The 21,335-nt window shown below is 36.0% G+C and overlaps 1 protein-coding gene across 1 annotated transcript in view; it reads left to right on the top strand.

Moving 5' to 3' along the window:
* DPYD (dihydropyrimidine dehydrogenase) overlaps window positions 1-21,335 on the top strand; it is a 341,375-nt gene that overhangs the window by 224,868 nt on the left and 95,172 nt on the right. The window contains exons 15-16 of the mRNA XM_082765934.1: window positions 7,261-7,329; window positions 9,729-9,812. Coding sequence (XP_082622060.1) covers window positions 7,261-7,329; window positions 9,729-9,812 — 153 coding nt within the window. The remainder of the gene's footprint in view (window positions 1-7,260; window positions 7,330-9,728; window positions 9,813-21,335) is intronic.

The raw sequence follows: 21,335 nt of genomic DNA, 5'->3' as shown, positions 1-21,335 counted from the left end.
TGGAATATGAAGGGTTTACTTGAAGTACTGAAGTTTTCAATGGTCTATCATGAAATGGGCATACTTTTTCTAATAACTTAAAATATTCAAGGTGCTTTCTGTAAGTGCTATATTTTCTTACATTAGATATATGTACAGGGAACTTACATTACAGGGTCCCCCCTTTTTTATTTTCCTCTCCTCAAGAATTACCATGTCTTAACCAAGAGTGCCTTGAAGCAAGGGTACATCAGAAGATCTTTTTTGTTTGTTTTTCTGTGCATTTATTTTCCTTTCAATTTTATCCTAAGTTGGTAGGACTCTCTTGAAATGTTTTAATGAAAAGTTATATTTTCATTTAGCCACTCTTTCCACGTGGGCAATCTCTGTCTACACATTTATGTATACTAGCAGGGCCAAAGCATGGTAGCTCAACTCCTGCTCTGGTGCTGCCTGATGCAGAGCCAAGTTTCACGTGGCAGAGGAGCAGTTACAACCCCAAGCTGTTCCTTGGTTTCCTACAGGTGCTGCCAGTCCTAAATAACGATCTGTTTATCTTTGTGCTGCTGAAAAGCGACAGCATTCTGTTATTTTACAGGGGGTCAGCCTGTTAACAACCCGTGCTTTTTAGTCTAAGGATGTTAGATCCTAGCAACTATATACCTTAATTTGAAGCAATAGCCCAGTGTGCCTCACTGACATCAATCAAATGATCTCACTAAACAGGTGGAATTTCATTGATAGCATAGAAGTACAGTTGTCATAAGAAAATAGCTGCCTTTGAAAATAAGCATCTCCATTTAGCCTGAGAAGAGAATCTCTGTTGTTTCCTGCTCGTGATGATTTTGCACATGTGATGGGGTGAGCCAATGATAATATTTTCAAACTCCTATTATCATCTTCTCTAGACATATTTGCCTGCTGATAATGTTTGGCCAGTTTTTGTGTACATCTATTGTATCTTACTTCCACTTCAGTATGAAAAATACACTGGAAATCTCAGTATAAAGCAATATGCTAACAATAGGACTTTATTCAGAAGGTTTGCTACACAAAGCTAAATAATAAACATATTAATATCTGCTACTTGTCTTATTTTCATTTACTGAAATTATCTTTAATGTATTTTAATTGTAAGTTAAGGAGTAAAGCAGTGGATGGTTAGCAATTGTTAAATTATTTACTCTTCACTCCCTCAAAAGAAAGAGCGAAAAGGAGAATTACAGGTCAGCAGTGTCAAGACATTCTGCATTGCTTGTCTTTATCATCATGCAGAATCTTTTTATTAAGGCGGCATAGAAAGAATAGATTTATGGACTGAAGGTACAATGTTTAATATGTCTATATCCATCTAGATTGACAGTTCCTACAGACATGAATTTCCCAGGAGAGAGAGTGTTACTGGTGTCAGTGGATGGCATCATTTACTTCAATGTTCCATTATTAAATTGATAACAAGATAATTCCTCTGCTTCTCAGAGACATGACAGGGTTTACAATTGTTAACTTTCTTATTGCATGGGATTTGATGTTCTAGGTATTTTTTTAATAAGAAGCTTATTTTTATTTCAGTTCTTCAACAAATCAAAAATTACAAGAAAGTATAGAAAAAAGAGAATACTGTTGGAGTCTACCACACATCAAAATCAGACTGGTTTCTAGAGAGTCATTTTTACAACAGTAAGTCTTTGTGTTCCCGTTGTTTTTCATGACTGCATGTTTAAACATGTTTCTACAATACAGGATATCTACTGCAGTCATCCTCTTTCTTGTGAGGTGCATATTAGAAATGTTCTGTACATTGGTAACTCCAGTTGGATGAGTTTGAAAATGTTCTTTTCATCAGAGAGTGGCCACTTGGAAAAGCAGAGGACTGTTGCAAGTGGCATGGAGTACAGTAAGCCTCCAGAAATGTCTCTGCTGGCAAAATGTGGCACAGCAGACATTGTGTGAGAGTCTCATTACAGAAGCAGGCTAGCAATACATGTCTCAATGAGGTGGGCAATCTGTACCAACGCAAAAAGTCTGGGGCACTATATTTATTCTTACTTTGCTACTGAGGCAGCATCTAAGAGCTATGGGATAGGGCAGAATCTGACCTACAATCCGTATCTTCTTTTTGTTCGTGTACGAGCAAACTATGGGAAGTCTCTGTGTGGCATATGTATTTTCAGTTAGATATTTACAAGATTCTTTATCATGGCATCGAAGTAGCTCAGCAGTGCTCAGTCAACTCTTCTTTATTAACTTTTCACCAAGGCTCTAGCAGAACACACACTCTTGTACCTACAGGTGTGCAGGACCTTCAGGAAATGCTCCATATGTGCCCATTTATTGCTGTGCATGGGTGAGAGAAGGCATGGGTCAGAGCTGAGGGCACATATCCTCATGCACACAGAGGGGAATTTAATCTTCAGAAATAGCAATTCAGCTACTGAGAACAACTCCTGTCCTCACATGCTGGTGTAGCTGTAGGTATCTTTTCCCCATTGAGTGATGAATTAAATATGTTATTTTTTGCTATTGCTTTAGAAAACTGTATCTTCAGTGCTGAGCTTCTTCCTAGTAAATACTTCCTGAGGAATTCTGGATAAGAACGCTCAGGTTTGTTCAGACTGAGCAGGTCGTGCAGCATGGCTACTCTGGGGTGCATGGGAATAAGAAACATGTCTTGAAAGGAAGATTGCGATCTTTCCATCTGACCAAATCACAAATACCTTCTGAAGTTTAGATCAATCAAGAATAATTCTGTGGGTATTTGAAATCTGAATCTTTGTGCAATATCCAGTCTCTGCGCTCCCTCTATGTGCAGCACTTATCCTGTTCCACATCTCTCCCTCCCAAACAGGTAGCTGTTACAAAACCAATCCCGCCTTCTTGAAAACTCTTTTATATTTTTCCGCTTTCAAAGGAACTGTCTCCTAGCGAAGATGCTCAAAATCTCTTTCTGTTTTTGCAAGGACTGCACACACCAACAACAAAATCCTGAGGATTTTTGCAAATGTTTGAGAAGGCAGAACAAGGCACAGGTTGAAGCCCGCAGCAGTATCAAAACAGAGTACATGTGGACACTTGTGCGGGACCTTCAATCCTCTGGTGTATCAATGAGAAGGGAGAAAAAGCAGAAATGCTGGTGGTGGCACAGTTTCCTGAAGTGCAGGTAGATCATGCACAGACCTGGAAGAGTGATTTAAGAACAGGTATGATCTAAGGGTCGACAGTAGAAGAATAAAAAGAATATGGTTGTTACAGGCATGAAGATAGAGGATGGTGTTTTCTTAAATTTGCAGGACTTGACAGAGTTCACAATTAAATGCAACCCCCTGAGAGTTTTTCAGACTGAGTGTCCTGAAGCTCCCTTATTCCCTGCAGAGCAGTACGGGACAAATGGTAATTGTCTGCCTGGAGTTCTTCTGCTATCGGGCTTTAAATAGATGTTCTTAAGATTGTCTGACCCAAAGTAGGCTTAGTTATTTTTTCTCTCCTTCCTTTAGTTTTTGAAATCTCTTGCAGCAAATTCTGAAAAGAAAGATGATTTGGAAACATACACAGTGGTGAACCTCATCATTATTATTTCTTTTTATTTGTTTTTACTTCTTCTGATGATATTGAATTAATATGAGACACCTACATAGAGATTATGGAAGAAAGAGAAACATTTGCAACGGTAATAGATTCTAGTTTAAGCTTTCAGGGGATTATCATAAACAGGGAGTAAAAATGTTTTAAGGACTGTGAAAAGTACCTTGCCAGTGTCCTTTTAAGTAGAACAACTACTAATGCATGAGTTACAGAATAGTGTGAAATGTAGCTTTTTACTAGGTGCTTTAGATATGGTACGTTCATCTCATAATCATGTCCTAAATGGTACATTATGCACCCCCCTGGCTCCATCTTCCCTCCCTCAGCCAAAAGAAAGTTTTCTATAATAGACCTTCTTCCATCAGTGATCAAGAAATTCCCTTACAGAGAGCAAGGTCAGATGTTAGGAGCACATATTGGTCCCTTTACAGACGTGTGGAGAAATTGCCTATCGCTTGTAGCATCGGGCTGTGCACACCATGTCCCAGTGACAGCAGGGGAGGCCGCTGCTCTCCTTATGCTGGACGAAGCAGCAGGGTCTGCACAATGGCAAAACAGCAGTTTGGGTGAAGAAGAAGAGGGAACAGCAGAGGCGAGACATGCTTGTGATCTGTGATAAGGAATGGGCCAGGGATCCCTCTGTGCTTCAGCCGTGCACAGTTTTGCAGGCAGCCTTCATTCAAGCGATGAGAAAACTGCAATTTAGTCAGCCTTCATTTACCACTCACTGCACTTCAGCGGCAGCTTTATTGCGAGATCTATCAGCGGTCGGCTTTTGTAAGCCGGGCAGGCATGGTTCCACCTTGCACTTGGGGTCCCATCAGCAGTAAATAAACTCAGAGTAGCATTGCCACTGTGGGTGGTGGGCAGCAAGAGGAAGGGCGTGCTCTTTGGGGATCTCCTGGGTCGGGTCATGCACTGGACTTCTACGAGATGCCTGCTCTCTGGGGCTGCTGAAGCCCTGAGGGTGTTAATGTGGTACATGGCTTGTCAGGTTAGGATGCTTTTTAAAACCTGGCATTTTAGACACCAAAGATGCTTAAAAAATAAAGTAATAAGCAGCTGAAATGCGATACAGTTTATCTTTATTACACACAAATAAAAACACCAATATTTATCACTTCTTACTGTTATTTGTCTTTTTATATTGTTTTTCTAAGTAATAACAGATAATATTCTGTTCTTTCTTCTAGAATTCCCACATATGATTTTAGGACTAGGTACAAACCTCAGACATCACATATAGTACCCCTTGATGTCGACATGTGATTTTTATTTTTGGTCTCTGGTACCGTTTCCAAATGAAAAGACTATGGAGGCATTTGGGGGAAGAATAGTCACTTGAGGAAGGACAGTTTGTTAATGTGGAGTGCTCCACCTAGGAATTAAGTTTAATTTCAAGCTATAAGGGAACACTGGGGAAAAAAAAAGAATAAAATCCCTATCATATTTAAATTTTCATTATTCCCACTGAGATCATGGTTTACTTATGAACATTCACAGTAGAAATGTTTACTTTCATTTATTTTTGTTATTGCAAACCACTGCTTCTGTCAAAAGTATGTACTTAATCTTAAATGTGAATGCTAACACTAATCAATATTAATTAAACATGTTGTCTCAATTAACAGCTCTTTGAAACAACACAGATCTTGTTCCTCCTCTTTTGTACACTCCCAGCAGAATTTTCAAATTTCATTAATAACACTTGACGTAACCTAACTCAGCTACTTGTGAACACAGTCAGTCCCCCCTGTTGTCTTGCAACTTTCCATCATGAAAAAATTTGGTTCATCTTAAAGCTGAATTGTGTACATTTCTGATATACTTTGGATTGTGATTGCAACTGTGAAGATCTTTATCATGTTGTCAGTGTCTCAGTGTCTGAGGGTTGTTGTTTTTCTTTGCTTTATTTAGTGTATAAAAAGTGTGAATTTGACAAGATACAGTTTCTAGCTAACTTTCAGATAGTGCGTATATTTACTAGTTTCTTACTTTAAAATTCTCATACATAATTACACTGATTTTTTCACAATGAAATAATCTGCTTTGTGTTTTAAAAATATTAGAATCTTAAAAGAGATTTATGTTTATTTTCTGAGTACTCAGATTATCTTGAATATTTAAATAGAACAGAGCAAATTCTGTTTCATAAATATTTGACCTACAGAGCTGTTCACAGTAGACAAAAGTATTGTACATAAGAGACAATTTTTTCTTCTGCTGGTGGGGGTGAGACTGAAAGCATAGCAAAGTTATGATTTTGTGTATTTAATGGAAAACTTGGTCCTATGTTTATGCCAAAGGTGCCAACAGATGGGCACATGAGGTCAAGGCAGACACTTCAGCAAATGCTTTCCTTCTCAAAAGGAAATGTTTTCCTTCTCCATCTTGCAAACATGAGCAAGAAAGATGGGTGAGCTGGTAGTTTGCAGGTAGGTAGGAGGGAGGTGGTAAAACTGATAGGTAGAGATTCACCACAACAGAATGTAAATAATTAAAATAATTATATTTATAAGTTGTATTGTCCTTTTACGTGAATAAAGCATGACCTCACCACGTCTAATTTTCTCCATAGATGTCTTTCTTTTTAAAGTGTATTTTCTTCCCTTCTAAAGGCATTATAACTCTCATCTTTATTGGGATTTTACAATTTCTACTATGCGTGTATGTTGGCCATTTTTTATAAACCATGCTTTTAAGTATTTTGCCATATGGAAAAGTTCAAGGGAACTTTTTTGTTGTTGGCATTATATTGACTAGAAGTGAAAGAATAAGCTCATCCCAGATATGAATGCAGATAGTAAAACCTGCCTGGAAAATTAAAAAGCTACCAGTGAATCAAACTTATAACGTGAAACTTTCATACACAAGAGGTGTAGCATGGCCAAAATTTTCTGTTCTCCTCTCTGGCAGTTCCTTTCAACCCGGACTGATCCACGGTAAAACTTTAACCTCAATAAATGTTGATGTAAGATGTTGAAGTAAGCCACAGTTAGAGACAGAAGCTGTACCAGGAAGATGCTCAGTGCAGTGGGGAGGAAAAGCAATACACAGAAGCAGTCCTTGGGGAACTGGAACCACAAAACGTGGGGGAAAAAACTCTCAAATTTCCCTGCTGTTCTCTTGATACTTCCAGATTTTCCTTACATCCTCATTCTCCTCCCAGATCCTTCTACACCAAACATTTCTAGCTGCCTGTCATTGTCCTTGACTTGCATAGCATGGGACTTAAGGGGCTGCTTTTGGTGTGCTCTGGCTTTCTGAAGTCAGAATATTGGGTTCTTATGCTGTCACTTCAGATGGTAATGTCTTACCCATCTTACCCAACTCTAAAAAGGCCCAATTACTTCTGGCCTTGTATAAATAGTAAATAGCCTAATCATTCCAACCACAGAAACCAGTAGGTTTGTGTCTAGGACTGCCTTTGTTCTCACTTTATGGGATTTTGTGTGCAGAAGAGAATGTAGCTTCCCACATGGATTTGACTTAATGATTTCCAAAACATTCATAAGAAACAAGACTCCATATATCGTTTCTCATCTCCAATGAAATACACGTCTATATTTCATTATGCATGCTAGTGTATACAGCTAGTGGTTTCAACATGCAGGTACTAATGTTTGGAATCATGCTCAAGTACAGAATTACAAAATCCAGTAACGCTGCTGAAAATGATTGCCTATATATTCTTTCCAGATTCTGATTGCGAGTATCATGTGCAGCTATAGCAAGGACGACTGGACTGAACTTTCTAAAATGGCTGAGGTAATGGTTTCCTAAATGTGTTTGTTCGTCTATCTTTTCTTTTTATTGTCCTTGAAAACAAGAGCTGCAACAGGAAATTTCTGAAAGAAATAGTTTCAAAGTGAAAAATGCAAATTTAAAGCATGTCCATTATAATTTGTTTATTCTGTGTTTTCATTAAAATGATGGTAATGTAAATTTAAAGAAAATCTGTTCCATAAAAACGGTCCCTGGGATTTTTAAACAGTACCCGGAAAGTCTTCAGTCTTTAAATCTATATACTTTTTATTTGCATTTTAAGCAAACTGCATATTATGACGGATGCCATGATAAAATTTAATTCTACCTTTGAGAGCCTAACTTGATCTTACCTTGCCTACAGGCACACTAGTTTGACAGCACCAAAAGAAATTTTGAATATAAAACTCTTGAATATTTAAAGTATAAAAGGCTCATTTAATGCCATTCTAGTTTTAATACAGACTTTCAAAAATAATAACTGGCAGAGAAAGCCAGTATATATAATAGCAGTCAGCAGGCTTCCTATAATATAAATTGAATCTTACACAAATGCAAACAGACTATGCACCTGAAATTTCAATTCAGTTTGAAGGAAAAAAAAATAAATAAAACTATTTAAAAACATATATCTGTGTCCTTAGAGAATAGTGTAAGAAATACTTAATTAAGACAGTATTTTTTTCCTCATAGATTCAACTGTATAGAGGAAATAGAAACACATATTTTCAGGTTGATAAAGGAAGTTTATAACACATTTCAGTAAAGGAAAAATTTGCTTTATTATTGTTTGCAGTAGCCCAGATTTAAATGTTTTATAAATATTACATTTTTTGCGTGTGTGCTTATATGTTTATATCTATGTGTATATATTTATGAGTGTGGAGATGTTTTGAATTTATGTTTTTGTACGGTTGAATATTTATGTTTGGACATCATTTCTTCTTTATTCAGTATTTTAAACCTTCTCATGGTGATATGGGAAGACACTGCACTATTTTCTTTGGGTATTTTAAGCCTATGAGGAAAAAAATCACTTTGGGGACTTAGGGAAGTGAAATTAAACATTATCAGTAATTGGCTTGGTGATCTTTAACGCTAGTCCATTTTATACCTGTATTTACCTAATTGACCATGAAATCTGTTGTGGAATCCATGCTTGACACGAGCCCTACCGCTTTTAAGCTGACTGAGACGAATGGCTGTATTGTGCCATTTGCTCCTCTGCCGTCCAGTTTTAAGACAGATACTTTCATGTGTGTTAGTATTTATGCTGCCCCTTTAGAAAAAAAAAAAAAAAATATATATATATATATATATATATATATATAGTTATTTAAGTGTCCGTAATAGCGTGCACTGTATGTAATATAACTTTCTTCTGCAAAGCTGGTGTTTGGACACTCCGTAACTACCTGCTCAGAATCAGGGGTGTTTCACTGCCCGCCTGGGACCTATGAAGCAGGCTGTGGCGGTGGCTCCCAGGCACGGAGGCCTCACCACGGGATGAAGGCCAGCTCCCACTGGAGGCCTGCCTGTCATGGGGGCCTGCAGCAGCCGCAGGGCTGGCGGGAAGGGGAAGGTCCTGAGCTGACGGATGGCTTCTCCCACACTCCCTCTGAGAGCTGCTGAACCACTGCTACACAGACTGCACAAGTTACTCCAGTTCAGGAAGCAAAAATGACATGCAAATGCAAAACAAAAAGCTGGCTATGGCCCCACGAAAGGTAAAGGGGAGCTCCTCAGCTCAGGCTGGCGCAATTCAGCACAGCATGTTTGTGTGCTGCCTGCGTACACCACAGCAACTTTTCCCTTTATTTTAGCCAATAGAGGGTGATAAGAGAAATCAGTACATCCAATATGTTTGTACAGACTTTTTTTAATACTCTCATTTGACTTCAAAACCAAAAATATTTAATTACAAAACCTATGGCACGGTGCAGGTACCTCCAGAAAATGTAGACCAAAAAAAAATATATGAAAGCTGAAAGGGGCAATTTACTCCTGAGTCCTAGCCTTGCACAGCACAGCCACTCACTCCCTGCATACAACTGAGTCCTGCACCTCGCCCTCACTTCTCCAGTAAGGCCCAGTGGTTACATTTCATTTTTTAGCATTACAAAGATCCAACTCCTCGTTGTTATGTCTTTTACATTTATTTTCACTTTTATTTCATTTGCATTTTTAGGAAGCCACATCAACATCTGAAAATTTTCTCTGTAATGTCCAACACATTTGTTTTTCAGGCTATCATAATAATAGCTTTCTCTCTCTTTTTGTGTAATCTTAAGAAGAAGAATCAAACATCTGAAGAAATCTATTTAACATGAGAAGTGAATGATACAGTAAAAAATATATTACTTTAAGTTATTTTTTTTTGTTTTGTTTTGCATATTTCATAGGCTGTTGGTGCGGATGCGCTGGAGTTAAATCTGTCCTGTCCTCATGGCATGGGGGAGAGAGGCATGGGCCTGGCCTGTGGGCAGGTAGGGCTGTAACAGCAATCTCTTTCATGTCTCTTCAGCAATTCTGCACTAGCACGTTTCTAGTTACACCTTGAGGGGAAGACACAAGCAGCAGATTACTAGCTTAAGATTTTTAGCTTGAATGTGTTTAAATATTTAATGCTGAAAGAAAAAAAAAAAATGAAAAAAAAAAAAAAAGAGAATATACAAAATGCTTAGTTTTGCTGAGAACAAAAATGCATTATGCATTTGACAGGGAACAATACGAAAGCAAATAATTTCCCGAAAGTGCCTGGACAGAATTTGTTGGTTTCACTGGAGAGCCCTGTAGGTATCACTACCTGGTGCAAACTGCATATCTCAGTAATGATTTTGAAGGACATGAGATATACAGAAATTTCATTTTAATACATTTTGCATTTGAACCTAGCTGTATTCTGGAATCACAGAGAATAGGGCAGACATTCTGGTAGTGCCACCTACAGTTAACTTTGTCTTTTTTAAAAGCCTGCATTGTATAAACTATAGATTTGATGGGTTTATACAGTTTAGCTTGTGATTGTCCATTCCAGGTGTCTCTGTCATACAGGAACTGATTTCAGTTAGGAGAGAGTGTGTTGTTTTGCCCATGAAAAGAAAATAAACATGCTCAAAAGACAATTCCCATGCTGATTTCTGTTTGTAGTTTTCAGATGTGCTTGCATGTTTTGGCCATAGTTTGAAATTTGTTTTGCTTCAGAAGCATGCCTAAATGTGAACTTGGAAGTCACTGAGAAATTTTCATTTGCATGAGGTACCAGGAGAGATTTTCTAGAGTTTGGTCATTAAATTTTTACAAGTCCAATGTCTGTTTCCCTTTGCGAGTAAAACAAAAGAACATTGAACTGAGTTTGCATATTCAAGGACTTGGTTGGCTAAATCTGATTTCTGAGTGCTTGATTTCCCATCTTGCTACATTTTTTGGAGCGGAGGGAGAAGCAGAGTGGGAGTCATGATTGTATGCTCTAAAATCAACATATACTATTCAGTTTATCTACTTGGAGAGCTCTTCATTCATCCTCACTTCCTCAGCTAAATATGAACCTTTTCAGAATGGGAGGTATGGTTGGATAACTAAACTATTAACTTTCTAAAACTATTAGCAAGGAGACACTACAGAGCTGTAATTGTTCCAAGGCAACTGAGGACACATTTTAGTTGAAGCTTTATCATAACAGTACTGTCAGGCCCAGTGCATGGGACTATATTATTCTTTTCCGTGATCAAAACGATGTCCATCTATTCCATGGTATAGATTTACTTAATGAAAATAATCTGGATGCTTTTCATGGTCAGTGCTCATTTTCCAAAGTTGTGATTAAAGATGGGATAGAAGCAACTTACAAAAACCCTCCAGGACTACACTAGCATAAGGGTAATGGTTGTTATCTTTTTTTTTTTTTTTTTTTTTTCCAAAAGTGTATTTAACAACAAACAGCTATAGAGGTCATTTTTATAAGTATATGAAGCAATTTGCACCCTTCATAGCATAACTCAGTAGTTTGGATTGTCTCCACACTCCACATGAGATTACTGCATGGTATAGTAGAAGGGGTGCAGTTTGGCCAGGGAGAGCTCTGAAGATTTCACATGGGAGCTGAAATAGGCTCATTTCAAGAATGCTTTTTTTCTGTTTTGTTTTGTCTTTTTGTTTGTTTGTTTTGGCATGTGTTATTTCTAGCTTTCACTGGTTGGAATAATATATGCATGTGAAGCTGCTTAGATGTGTAGTCAGTAGGGAGCTGTCTGGCTACATGAGTTTTTACATATCTTTCAGCTATTGTAAAATCACAGAACCAAATGTAAAATCTGAGCATTCAGGGCTATGGTGTGGATTTGTGACTCTCCTTGGAGGACATCAGATCCATAGAGCAAGAATATTGCATTATATATACATACATGTTTGTATAGTAATGGTATTTCTCTCTTCCCCATAAAATATAGATACTCTTTTGAATGTTTAATATATACTACTCTCACTTACATATATTAGTGGTTTTTTAACTGTCTTACTAAAAAAGGAGAGCTAACAAAAGAACCTAGCTCTTTAGACAAATAAGTGAATAAAACAAGTCATCTTTAGAAGGCCAAATCTGGATGTTCTTCCTCAAAGTTGGCTAAGAGAAATTATAGTAGTTTAATGTGTACTTTGTCAAAGCAATGAGGGAGGATGAACCAGGTAAAATAATATGCGCTAGGAGATTTATCAGTAGCCCTTGAGGGTCTTTTATATGTGGGGGCCCTGGAGGACCTATCGTAACAAAAGTGAGAGGCAATTTTTTAATGTTTTTGTTGTTGGTGGTGTTTTTTTGTTTGTTTGTTTGTTTTTTTTTAACCTCCAGAGCTAAAGTCAAATATATAGGTACTGTGGGGAACACAGGGCTCAGGTATGTTCTAGAAAAAAACCAACACTCAGTATCTAGAAGGAAGGTTGCAAGACTTTGAGAGATATAGAAGCTCTCCTGTTTGTACAGTGAAGCAGGTTTTCTTAAATCTTTTTGATAACATAATCCGCATCTTCAAAGGAAAATTTTTTAGGGATTAGATCCATCTTCATGCCTAAGCACATCAAATCCTCAGGAAACTACAGAAATTACTGAGATTAAAATAATGGTGGAAAAACATGCACATGTGTATTTTTACTATTTCTAATGTCTAAAATGTTCAGCTTTTTTGCCCCCCCCCTTTTTTTTGAAAAAAAAAAAAAAAAAAAAAAAAAAAAAGGTAAAAGAAAGGTTAATTACACTGCCTACTTTTTCTCTTCATTTCAATTCCTGTGGTGTGCCTAAGGGGAGCGTAGAAATCTGGGAACACTGATTTTGTTTTTTCCTAACCTGTTTTGTTAGCTACTTTCAAACACTTTCCCTGTAAATTCTAAAAATTCCAGATTTATCTGAGTAACATATATAAAGAATCAGTACTCAGAATGGTTGTTTCTCTTATACTGAATTACAGTTCTCAGCTTTTATTTGATTTTAATTCCAAGTCATTAGTGCAGACACTCTGGCGCCTAAACAGCATAGCTAGCCAGAGGGTAATATTAAGAGGCATCTGTAACGCTGCCAATAAGTTACTTAAAGCTGGTTCTGTATAAAATGTCAATTATATTTACTAATGCTGATTAATGATAATAAAGTCAAGGTTTGTGTTCTTTCAAAATAATCTGCAACTGTGTAAAAGTTTGATATCATGAAAAATTGTAATAGAATTTCCGTCGTTTGGCTAAACAGCGCTAATGCGTGGATTTTCCTTGCATCAGATAACACTAGTGTGCAAAACATTTAATAGTAAGCATGAAAACAACATGGTGAACAAAAGGGTATAAAAACAAATGACAGCATCTCTTTTCTACTATAGTTTATTACTGCAGTAATCATAGTAGAAAATTATAAAAATAGCAAATCAATTGAATCACATTGAATTGAATCACATTTCAGCGTCTAACTTGTATTTGTAGTGCACTTTTTGCCTCATTTAAAGACGCTTTACGTTTTTTTGGCTAATCCTAAAAGGTGATATTAAACATACAGCACCATTACTATGAAGTGGAATCTACAAATTTCAGCGTTTGACTTTTGGTTTTGGTCCAAAAGTCAACAATTCCCTCCAGCTGTTCTGGTAAGAATGAATAAATAGTTGAATTGAGTCACTAATCTGGGGTTTATTTTGCATTCCTGCTATATTTTGTGTCATTCTCTGTTGTACAGAGGAAACCCCTGGTCTAGTACTTGCTACTATTAGTTGACTAGACAGGTGATATCCAAATACTTTGAAAATATCACTGAGGCTGTATAGACAAATGGGGACTGAAAATCAACATCGAGAAAAAGAGAAGAGCATCCTACAGTGCTGGAGAGCTAGTATGAATGATGTCAGACAAGCAGCTAGAAAATAGGCAAGGTGTTGTGCCAGATGTTACAGCAAGAGCAATGGCCACAAATTGCAGGGTGCACATTTCAGGTTGGGAATCAGGAAAAAAAAAAAAAATCGCTAAGAAAGTGGTGCAACACAGGCGTGTGTTGTCCAGCAGGGCTGTATAATCACCATCTCTAGAATTTTCAGGGCTCAGGCAGGAAAAGCCATGGCCAACCCCATCTGTTGCTGACACTAGTCCTGCTCAGAGCAGAGCTGGGACTAACTGATCTTGAGAAATCCTTTCAAACCAACATTTACGTGATTCTGTTGCTTCACCATACCAAATTTCTACCCAGAGGTATTGCATTGTGTATACCAGCAATAGGGATTGAGTAGTGGATAAAGGAATTAAGAAATACTTGTTCACTTGGGGTGAGATGTTCAGTGTGAAAGGGAGATCTCAAGCTGAAAGCAATACCTCAGTTACATTTCCAAAGCACAGAGGATCTTCCTATACTTTTTAAAAAACATGTCATAATCAAAGATCTCAGCCTAAGTGCAAGAGCACTTTTTTTTTATGCTATATGCAAATACTTTAAAAGTTAATAACATCCTGGCTTATAAATATTTATCATTAATTAGTTATATGTTCTAAACTCCGGTATATAAAATATCTTAGCTTATCTCAGCATTTAAGCTTTAGTTTTGAGGGATTAATTTCTTTTTCTAGCTTATATTGAAGGAGACATGTATTTCTCTTGTGAGCACTGAAATCCAGATCCTGGTTGTTTAAATATTCAGATCATATGTAAAATGAACTTTGCAGTTCTTTTCTCACCTATATTTTCATTCTTTTAAAACTCTGCTTGTTACAGCCTCTGCTACTGGTTATGTTCATGTTCATTGCCTGCAATCAGGGCATAAGTTTCATATAAGCCCATGTTGCCTCATTCAGAAGAAGATGACTCTGTTAAAAAGAAAAAGCAAACAAACAAACTGGTTATTCTGGAAAGATGAAAACTAGCTGCATGGCACAATTAAATTTGCTCTGCTGTACCTCGGAAATAGGAAAGATGAGGCTGTTCTTAATTGAAGTGCACAACATAGCATGATAATTCACTGTTGCTCTGCCAGCAAGGAGCTTGAAGTATTTTATATAAATGATGCCCCAAACACAATTTGATTATATCTGTGTTCATGTGGCATTTTACTATCACCCTACAATAATGTGCTGGTTAAGTATAATTCATTGAGTCCTGCAGGCAGAATTAGTTCTCTCTCTCCTCTTTTGTATCTCTTACTGCAATAAATTAACGCAAAGTACAGCAGGCTGGTGTTGTGCTGTGCAACAACAGCAGTGGCAATGTTGTCCCCTCAAATCTGGTATAATCCAAGTGTAGTTACTGTTGGTGTTTGCGGTGGAGTTTTGGGATTTATGTCTCATTCTCTTGAGTTCGCTACTTTCATCCTTTTTGGATGGGATCTTAAGAAAATAAGGCCTAGCTGATCTCACAGTTCTGTAAGTTTCTTAAAACCAGACAGCTGGGTAGAAAAGACAAATTGCTGCCTAACTGCTGATGGGTGTGAACAGTAGCCGTAGCAGTCCAGATGAGGGAAAAGCTCGGTCAGAAACACAGGAGATTCAATTACAAGGCACAAACTCCTGAGAAATGGGGATTCCTTAGTTGAGGCACTGATGGCATTCATTGGTTGCTCTCCCCAACCTGTTCATAAGTCTTACACGTTGCCTCAGAGAACAAAGGCACACCAAGCCCAAATGATCTTTTGGAATACATTGACCTGAAGTTGCACCAGAGGAGATTTAAGCTGGATATTAGGGAAAAAAAAATAAAATAAAAATCTTCATTGAAAGACTGTGTAGCATTGGAACAGGCTACCCAGGAAAGCTGTTGACTCACCATCCCTGCAGGTATTCAAAACACGTGTAGATGTAGGGCGTAGAGTTTAGTGGTTTAGAGTTTAGATTTGGCAGTATCAGGTTAGTGGTTGGATTTGATGATTTTAGAAATCTTTTCCAACCTAAAAGATTCTATGGTTCTATGAATTTGCTGCAGATCCAGAGGAGCACCTGGTGCACTGCAGAAACATGGAATATTTGGCATTGTGACACAGAGGGTATTTTGAATGTGTAAGGAGAAAGGCAGCTGCTAATTATTTTGTTCAACTCATGCAAACCTATGCATAGTTTAAATGGATTTCTTCCATGTCTTTAATTCCGTATGTCCTTTTTGTGCTCATGTGTTCTACTTTTTGTAGCACATAAAAGGAGACAATACATAATAATGAAGTACAACAGTTAATTGGTATTTTGTCTCAAGAATTCTGTTTTTCATATGCTCAAGAAGAAATGAATTAAGATGCAAAGTTTAATAAATTCATCATCAGAACACTATTCTGTAATTTTATATTGCAGTTTGACAGCATTTAATCCACCGTTATTGCTTTGAAGGATTTTTAATTAAATTACTTAAAACACAAAACAAAAAATAAAAAAGGGATTATGAATAGGACAGTAATGTTAACAGCACTACTGCCTGGTTGAAACTTTTTAATGACATGGTATGTACAGCTGTTAAAAAGGTTTTAAATACTTTTTATGTATAGTGACTTTTTATTTTTATGTAGAAAGTATTCTCTGCAGAATCAATTTTTCTTAGAAAATGTAAAAGTGATTCTGTTATCTTGAAATTCATGGATGTATGGAAGAAAGTTAGGGATAACCTTATGTTCATTCTCACTGTGATGGAAGCATTTCAGCTGGAGTTCACATCGTGTATGACGAATGTCATAAAGAAGGTGAGTTCAGCCAAAATACAAGTGAACTACCACTGTTTAAAAAGGAAGCAAAAAGACTTGGCCAGTTTTAATGGCATTTCAATACCCTAACTATGACAGAGTATATAGTGAGTGCCTTCTAGAAGGACGTAAAAGAGTGATTTTCTTAAAGACCAAATGGCAACCTGTACTTATTCCTGAAAATTTATTTTAATGCACTGAGAAGCTTTCACGAAAAGAAAATGTAGAAAACTCAGGCAAGCATATTTCTGTGGTCTACATGGTCAAAAGTTTTGGTTTACTGATTCTGTGGACTGCTTTGCCTTTAGATATGTGGTTGCTACATAAAATACTGCATTTGTTCATTCTTCTCATGCTCAGTAAACAGAATTTATTTTGAAGGAAAGCATCAGCAACAAGTATCCGTGTTCAGGTAAAATAGAACAATTTCAGATTGTTCATCTTAGCATACAATAAAAGTTAACTACACAGTGCACATTAATAGCTTTTCCTTTCTGTGCTTTCAGTTTTATGTTACCATTTGATAAAGGTAGTTAACAAAGTCTCCTCACTGCCTACAGGAGAATTATCAGGATTAGGCTCATACTTCCAAAATTTTGCCTCACCTTCTAGTAAAGTTGGTCAATGCACTGGAAGGCTAACTACAGTAGATCAAATCTGAATAAAGGCCTATATAATGATTATTTTAATAGCCAGTGGGAAATCCTCAAAGTATAGGTTTTAAATTCCTTAATTTGTTGGTTTCAAAGATTTATGGATTTCTCGAGTATCTGGTATTTTCTGCCTCTTTATTATAGGAAAGGGACCAAAAGCTTACCTACTTGACCACAAGAAAAAGCAGCTCTCGTATATTCAAGCTCTATGCTTTAAAAATTTTTCATGTATGATGTAAACTTAATCAAAGCTTTATGCCTTCTATGAGGTAACCTCTGCATGAACTAAGGAACTGAAATATTGTTTAATCACACTCTGTACTGCTTTTTTACAGTGATACGAGAAACAGTACCTTGGTTGGATAAAACAACCAAGATAAAGTATTTTGTTCTTTCATAGGTAAAAAGGCATTTATATTAGTCAACACTTAAATATACCACTGCTGATGATAAATAAATCTTCCTAGTTAGTATCTCCAAGACATTTATAAAAGGTAAATATGCTGTTTCACATTTTTCACTTGGAAGGTTTAGGCCCAATTGGTATCGGAACAAAATGATTTGCTGATTTGAATTGGCAGTCTGTGCTTCACCCTTTCAGGCCAACTATTATTAACCTTTATTCTAACAACCAAAGAAAATAATGGTTGTGTCTGAGTCCTTTAATGTTGCATAAAAATCAATAGCTGTAAATAGTGATTCCTACAGTTTTAACTGGCCTATCTCAATTAAACATAGAGAGCTTTTCCTATGACATACCAATAACATTTTTTTAAAAAAATGCCTAGTAAGGCATTTTAAAGGTAGAATTTTCTAACAATGGTGTTTCTTCTGGTTGTTTAGATTAACATTTTAAATTAAAAAAAAAATAAAAAATAAAAATGGAATGATGAAAAACATTATGGTTCAATGACCTACTTAGAGAACTCAATTTCAAAATAAATTTTGTTGTCTTTCTCTTACTGGTGGGGAGAAATTAAAAAGCTTTTATGTGATCTGAAAAAGCGAGTAATTGCAAAGCTGACTATAAAGACAGCCACAAACATTTCAAGTCTTAGTTGTACTTGATCTTGACATCCCTCTTATCATTGCTGTAACCTCCCAACACAAGTCTGTATTTTGTACTTTTGTGTACTGGTCAATCAAAAATTTCCAGCTCATTTTTGACCTTGTCTTCACGTTGGTTATCCTTTAGTGCTACATTATGAAAGGAGGAGTGTGGGAGTGCCGTGCTGTTAATAAGTAATCCAAAGTGGATCTCCCACACAGCACTTTGATAAATGTATTCTTGAGTTTGGATACTGACCTATGTTAATACGGGATGCTATTAGATGAGATATGTTAAAAACTTAGTAGTCTTCTGTGGGTGGGTTTGGAGTTGGTTGTTTTTTTTTGTTGTTTGTTTGTTTTTTGTTTGTTTTTTTTTCTTTAACATGCTGTTAAGCATTGTTCGTTTGTACAGCTCCAGTATTGTACTAAAATAAGGAAATAAGGAAATGCTGTATCGACTTAGTGTTCTCATTTTCTTCATTTGGAATAGAGTGAGGTGATCAAAGGCTATTTGTACTACACTTTTAACATTTTCAAATATTCTAACTGAAGAGCTGAGGAAGCAAGAAAGAGTGATTGTGATATCAAATGAGGGTAAGAAAAAGCAAGATTTAGATCTACTAAAATATAACCTTATTTTGAAATTCTGATTCTATCAGAATCTTTTATGAACCTTTTGAGATTTATTTGGTTGATCCTGTTAAATTTAAAGTTGTCCTTTTTTTTTCACGCACATCAAATTTCTTTTAAAATTTTCAAAGTAGCCTGTGCGATGTACGAACCACAGTAGTGTCATAGTTTCATGTTGGCTGTTATCTCTGCTAGTATAGTCTGAGTCTCAGAGCTTTGCCTTCTTTGCTCATTCATAACCAAAGCCTGGACCTAATCTTGAATGACTTGATTTTGTACACAACTAAAAAACAAAACAAAACAAAAAAACATGCTTGCAGCTCTATTTAAAGCTCTACTTAAAGTAATAAAGTCCCAGTATAAAAGAAGTCATGACTTTTTTAGTTCTTAAAATATACAACAGAAATTAAAAAATAATAATATATATATACATATAGGATCAAGTTGCCAGACTGTTGCTTGGATTTTTACTTTGTCTAAAACAACTAAAAATTAAATCTTTACTCCCTAAAAAAATATATAATATAACATATGGAATATGTAGCAAATAATAAAGGTAAAATAAAAACTCTAGAAATACAAGTAAATATAAAAATGGAGTGTTTACATGGACTTCAAATGGTAAGGTTTTTGCCTAAATAAAAAGTCCGTAACTAAAAGAGATAATGCGGTCTGTAAAAACTAAAGGTAATTTTCCAAGTCTTAGTTCTACATCTGAATCTGTAGTATTTTGTAAACAAAAGCATGTGTATTTCCTTAGTATTACATGCTTATTTATTGAAATTTTTATTGAAGTATTTATTGAAGTCATGTAATATGTCTGAAGTTTAAAGATTTTTTTTAAAAGAGAATACTTACTACATGGAAAAAAAATAAAAATGCATACATTTACCTCATAGACTTATTTTTTAAATATATATATATTTATTTTTTTAAGGAAAAGAGCATTTTAGACTATGTAAGAGGATACAAAATAGGTATGATCTTGAATTAAAGCAGCAAGCAGTAGTCACAGTATAGATCGTTGCTATGGTAGTTCAGCAAAATGGTGACTTTGTAGACTATGCTTAATTCTTCTCATATTAATCACTGATCTTTTAGAAATTCTCCCTCCAAAACAAACAAACAAGCAAACAAACAAAACCAGCAACAACAAAACAATTATATTCCCTCTTCACTTTGAAAAGACCTCTTGTTTCAAAGTGTAAGTTAATTAAAAACACTGAAGTCCTGAACTGGAACAAAACATTTTGAATGGAACAAAATAGGTCTTTATATATTTTTGAATTTATATCCTGAATATGATTTTCCACTACCATCTTATTAAAGGTATCTAATGAGATTTTGAAGTTTGTGGTTTTTTTTTTTGTTTTTTTTTTTTTGTGTGTTTTTTTTGCTAAACTGATGGAACATTTCACACAAGTAAATAAAATTGTAAAATTATATATATGTAGATTAAATTAAAACTATACAACTGAAGTGACCTACTGTCTCATAAGTTAAAAATGAGATGCACAAAAAGTTGCTATTGTCATGAAATCTGACAAAACGCTGTGCTCCTAGCTGTTTTCTGTTTTTACTCATTGTGAGCAAATAGTGAAATATTAACTTGTTCCAAAACCTACTGAAATTAGTCAAAATACTTCTATTGCCTTTGGTGTACCTTTGGATCTTACACCAAAAGGCAATACAGGACTAACCAAAAAGAAGTCCCAAATTCAAATGACATTATCTAAAAGTTCATTTTATGGCATTGGCTCCACATTATCATATCCAGTATTATATAATCTAGCCAGAAGGACATCAGCTCTTGTCCAGAAGCTACCTTTGTGTGGAGTTGATTATGCTGACCGAAAGCCTTTGAAGTCATTTAGACATTTTTGGAAATTTTTCCTAATATATATAGATAGGTTCACATACAACTGTGAAAACTGTTATTCCTGCCTTAGGTTAAACTGCCTCATTTCTTTGTTTTTGACAGCTGTGGTCAATAGATGTTGACCAAAAGCTGTCAAATTTCTTGAGAAATGAAACATTTTTTTTCCTCAGATGAGAAGTAGAGAGTTATTTGTCTTCTGTCCTGGGAAATCCTTCCCATTACTTTGACAGGCTTTAAACAAATTGTTAGCTTTAATTGCTTGAAATAGGACAAATGCACAAACTAAAGTGCCCCTTCTAGGATGAAAGTAGACAATAAAATTAACCAGGATTAGAAATCTGTATAGAAATGGTGTCTCTTTTGCTCTAGTGATTGACTGCAATTCTGTATTTAGGTACCATAGATATTTTGGGTAGATTTAGAGATATGCAATTTTATGAAGGCGGTATTGGACATCTCACAGGAGGAGGGAAAAAAGAAATCTTTGCTCAACATCATGTGGGAAAGATTGATAATAATATGGAAAAATATATAAGCTAAAGATACTAACTTACAGTGCTTTAAGCTGAAATTCTAACACTTCTACTTTTCCAGCACTTTTGAAGGAATGTGAAAAGAGTA

This window comes from Aythya marila, assembly GCF_965140915.1.
Source record: "Aythya marila genome assembly, chromosome: 8".
Classification (NCBI taxonomy): Eukaryota; Metazoa; Chordata; class Aves; order Anseriformes; family Anatidae; genus Aythya; species Aythya marila.
This window is presented reverse-complemented; position numbering and strand designations above follow the sequence as displayed.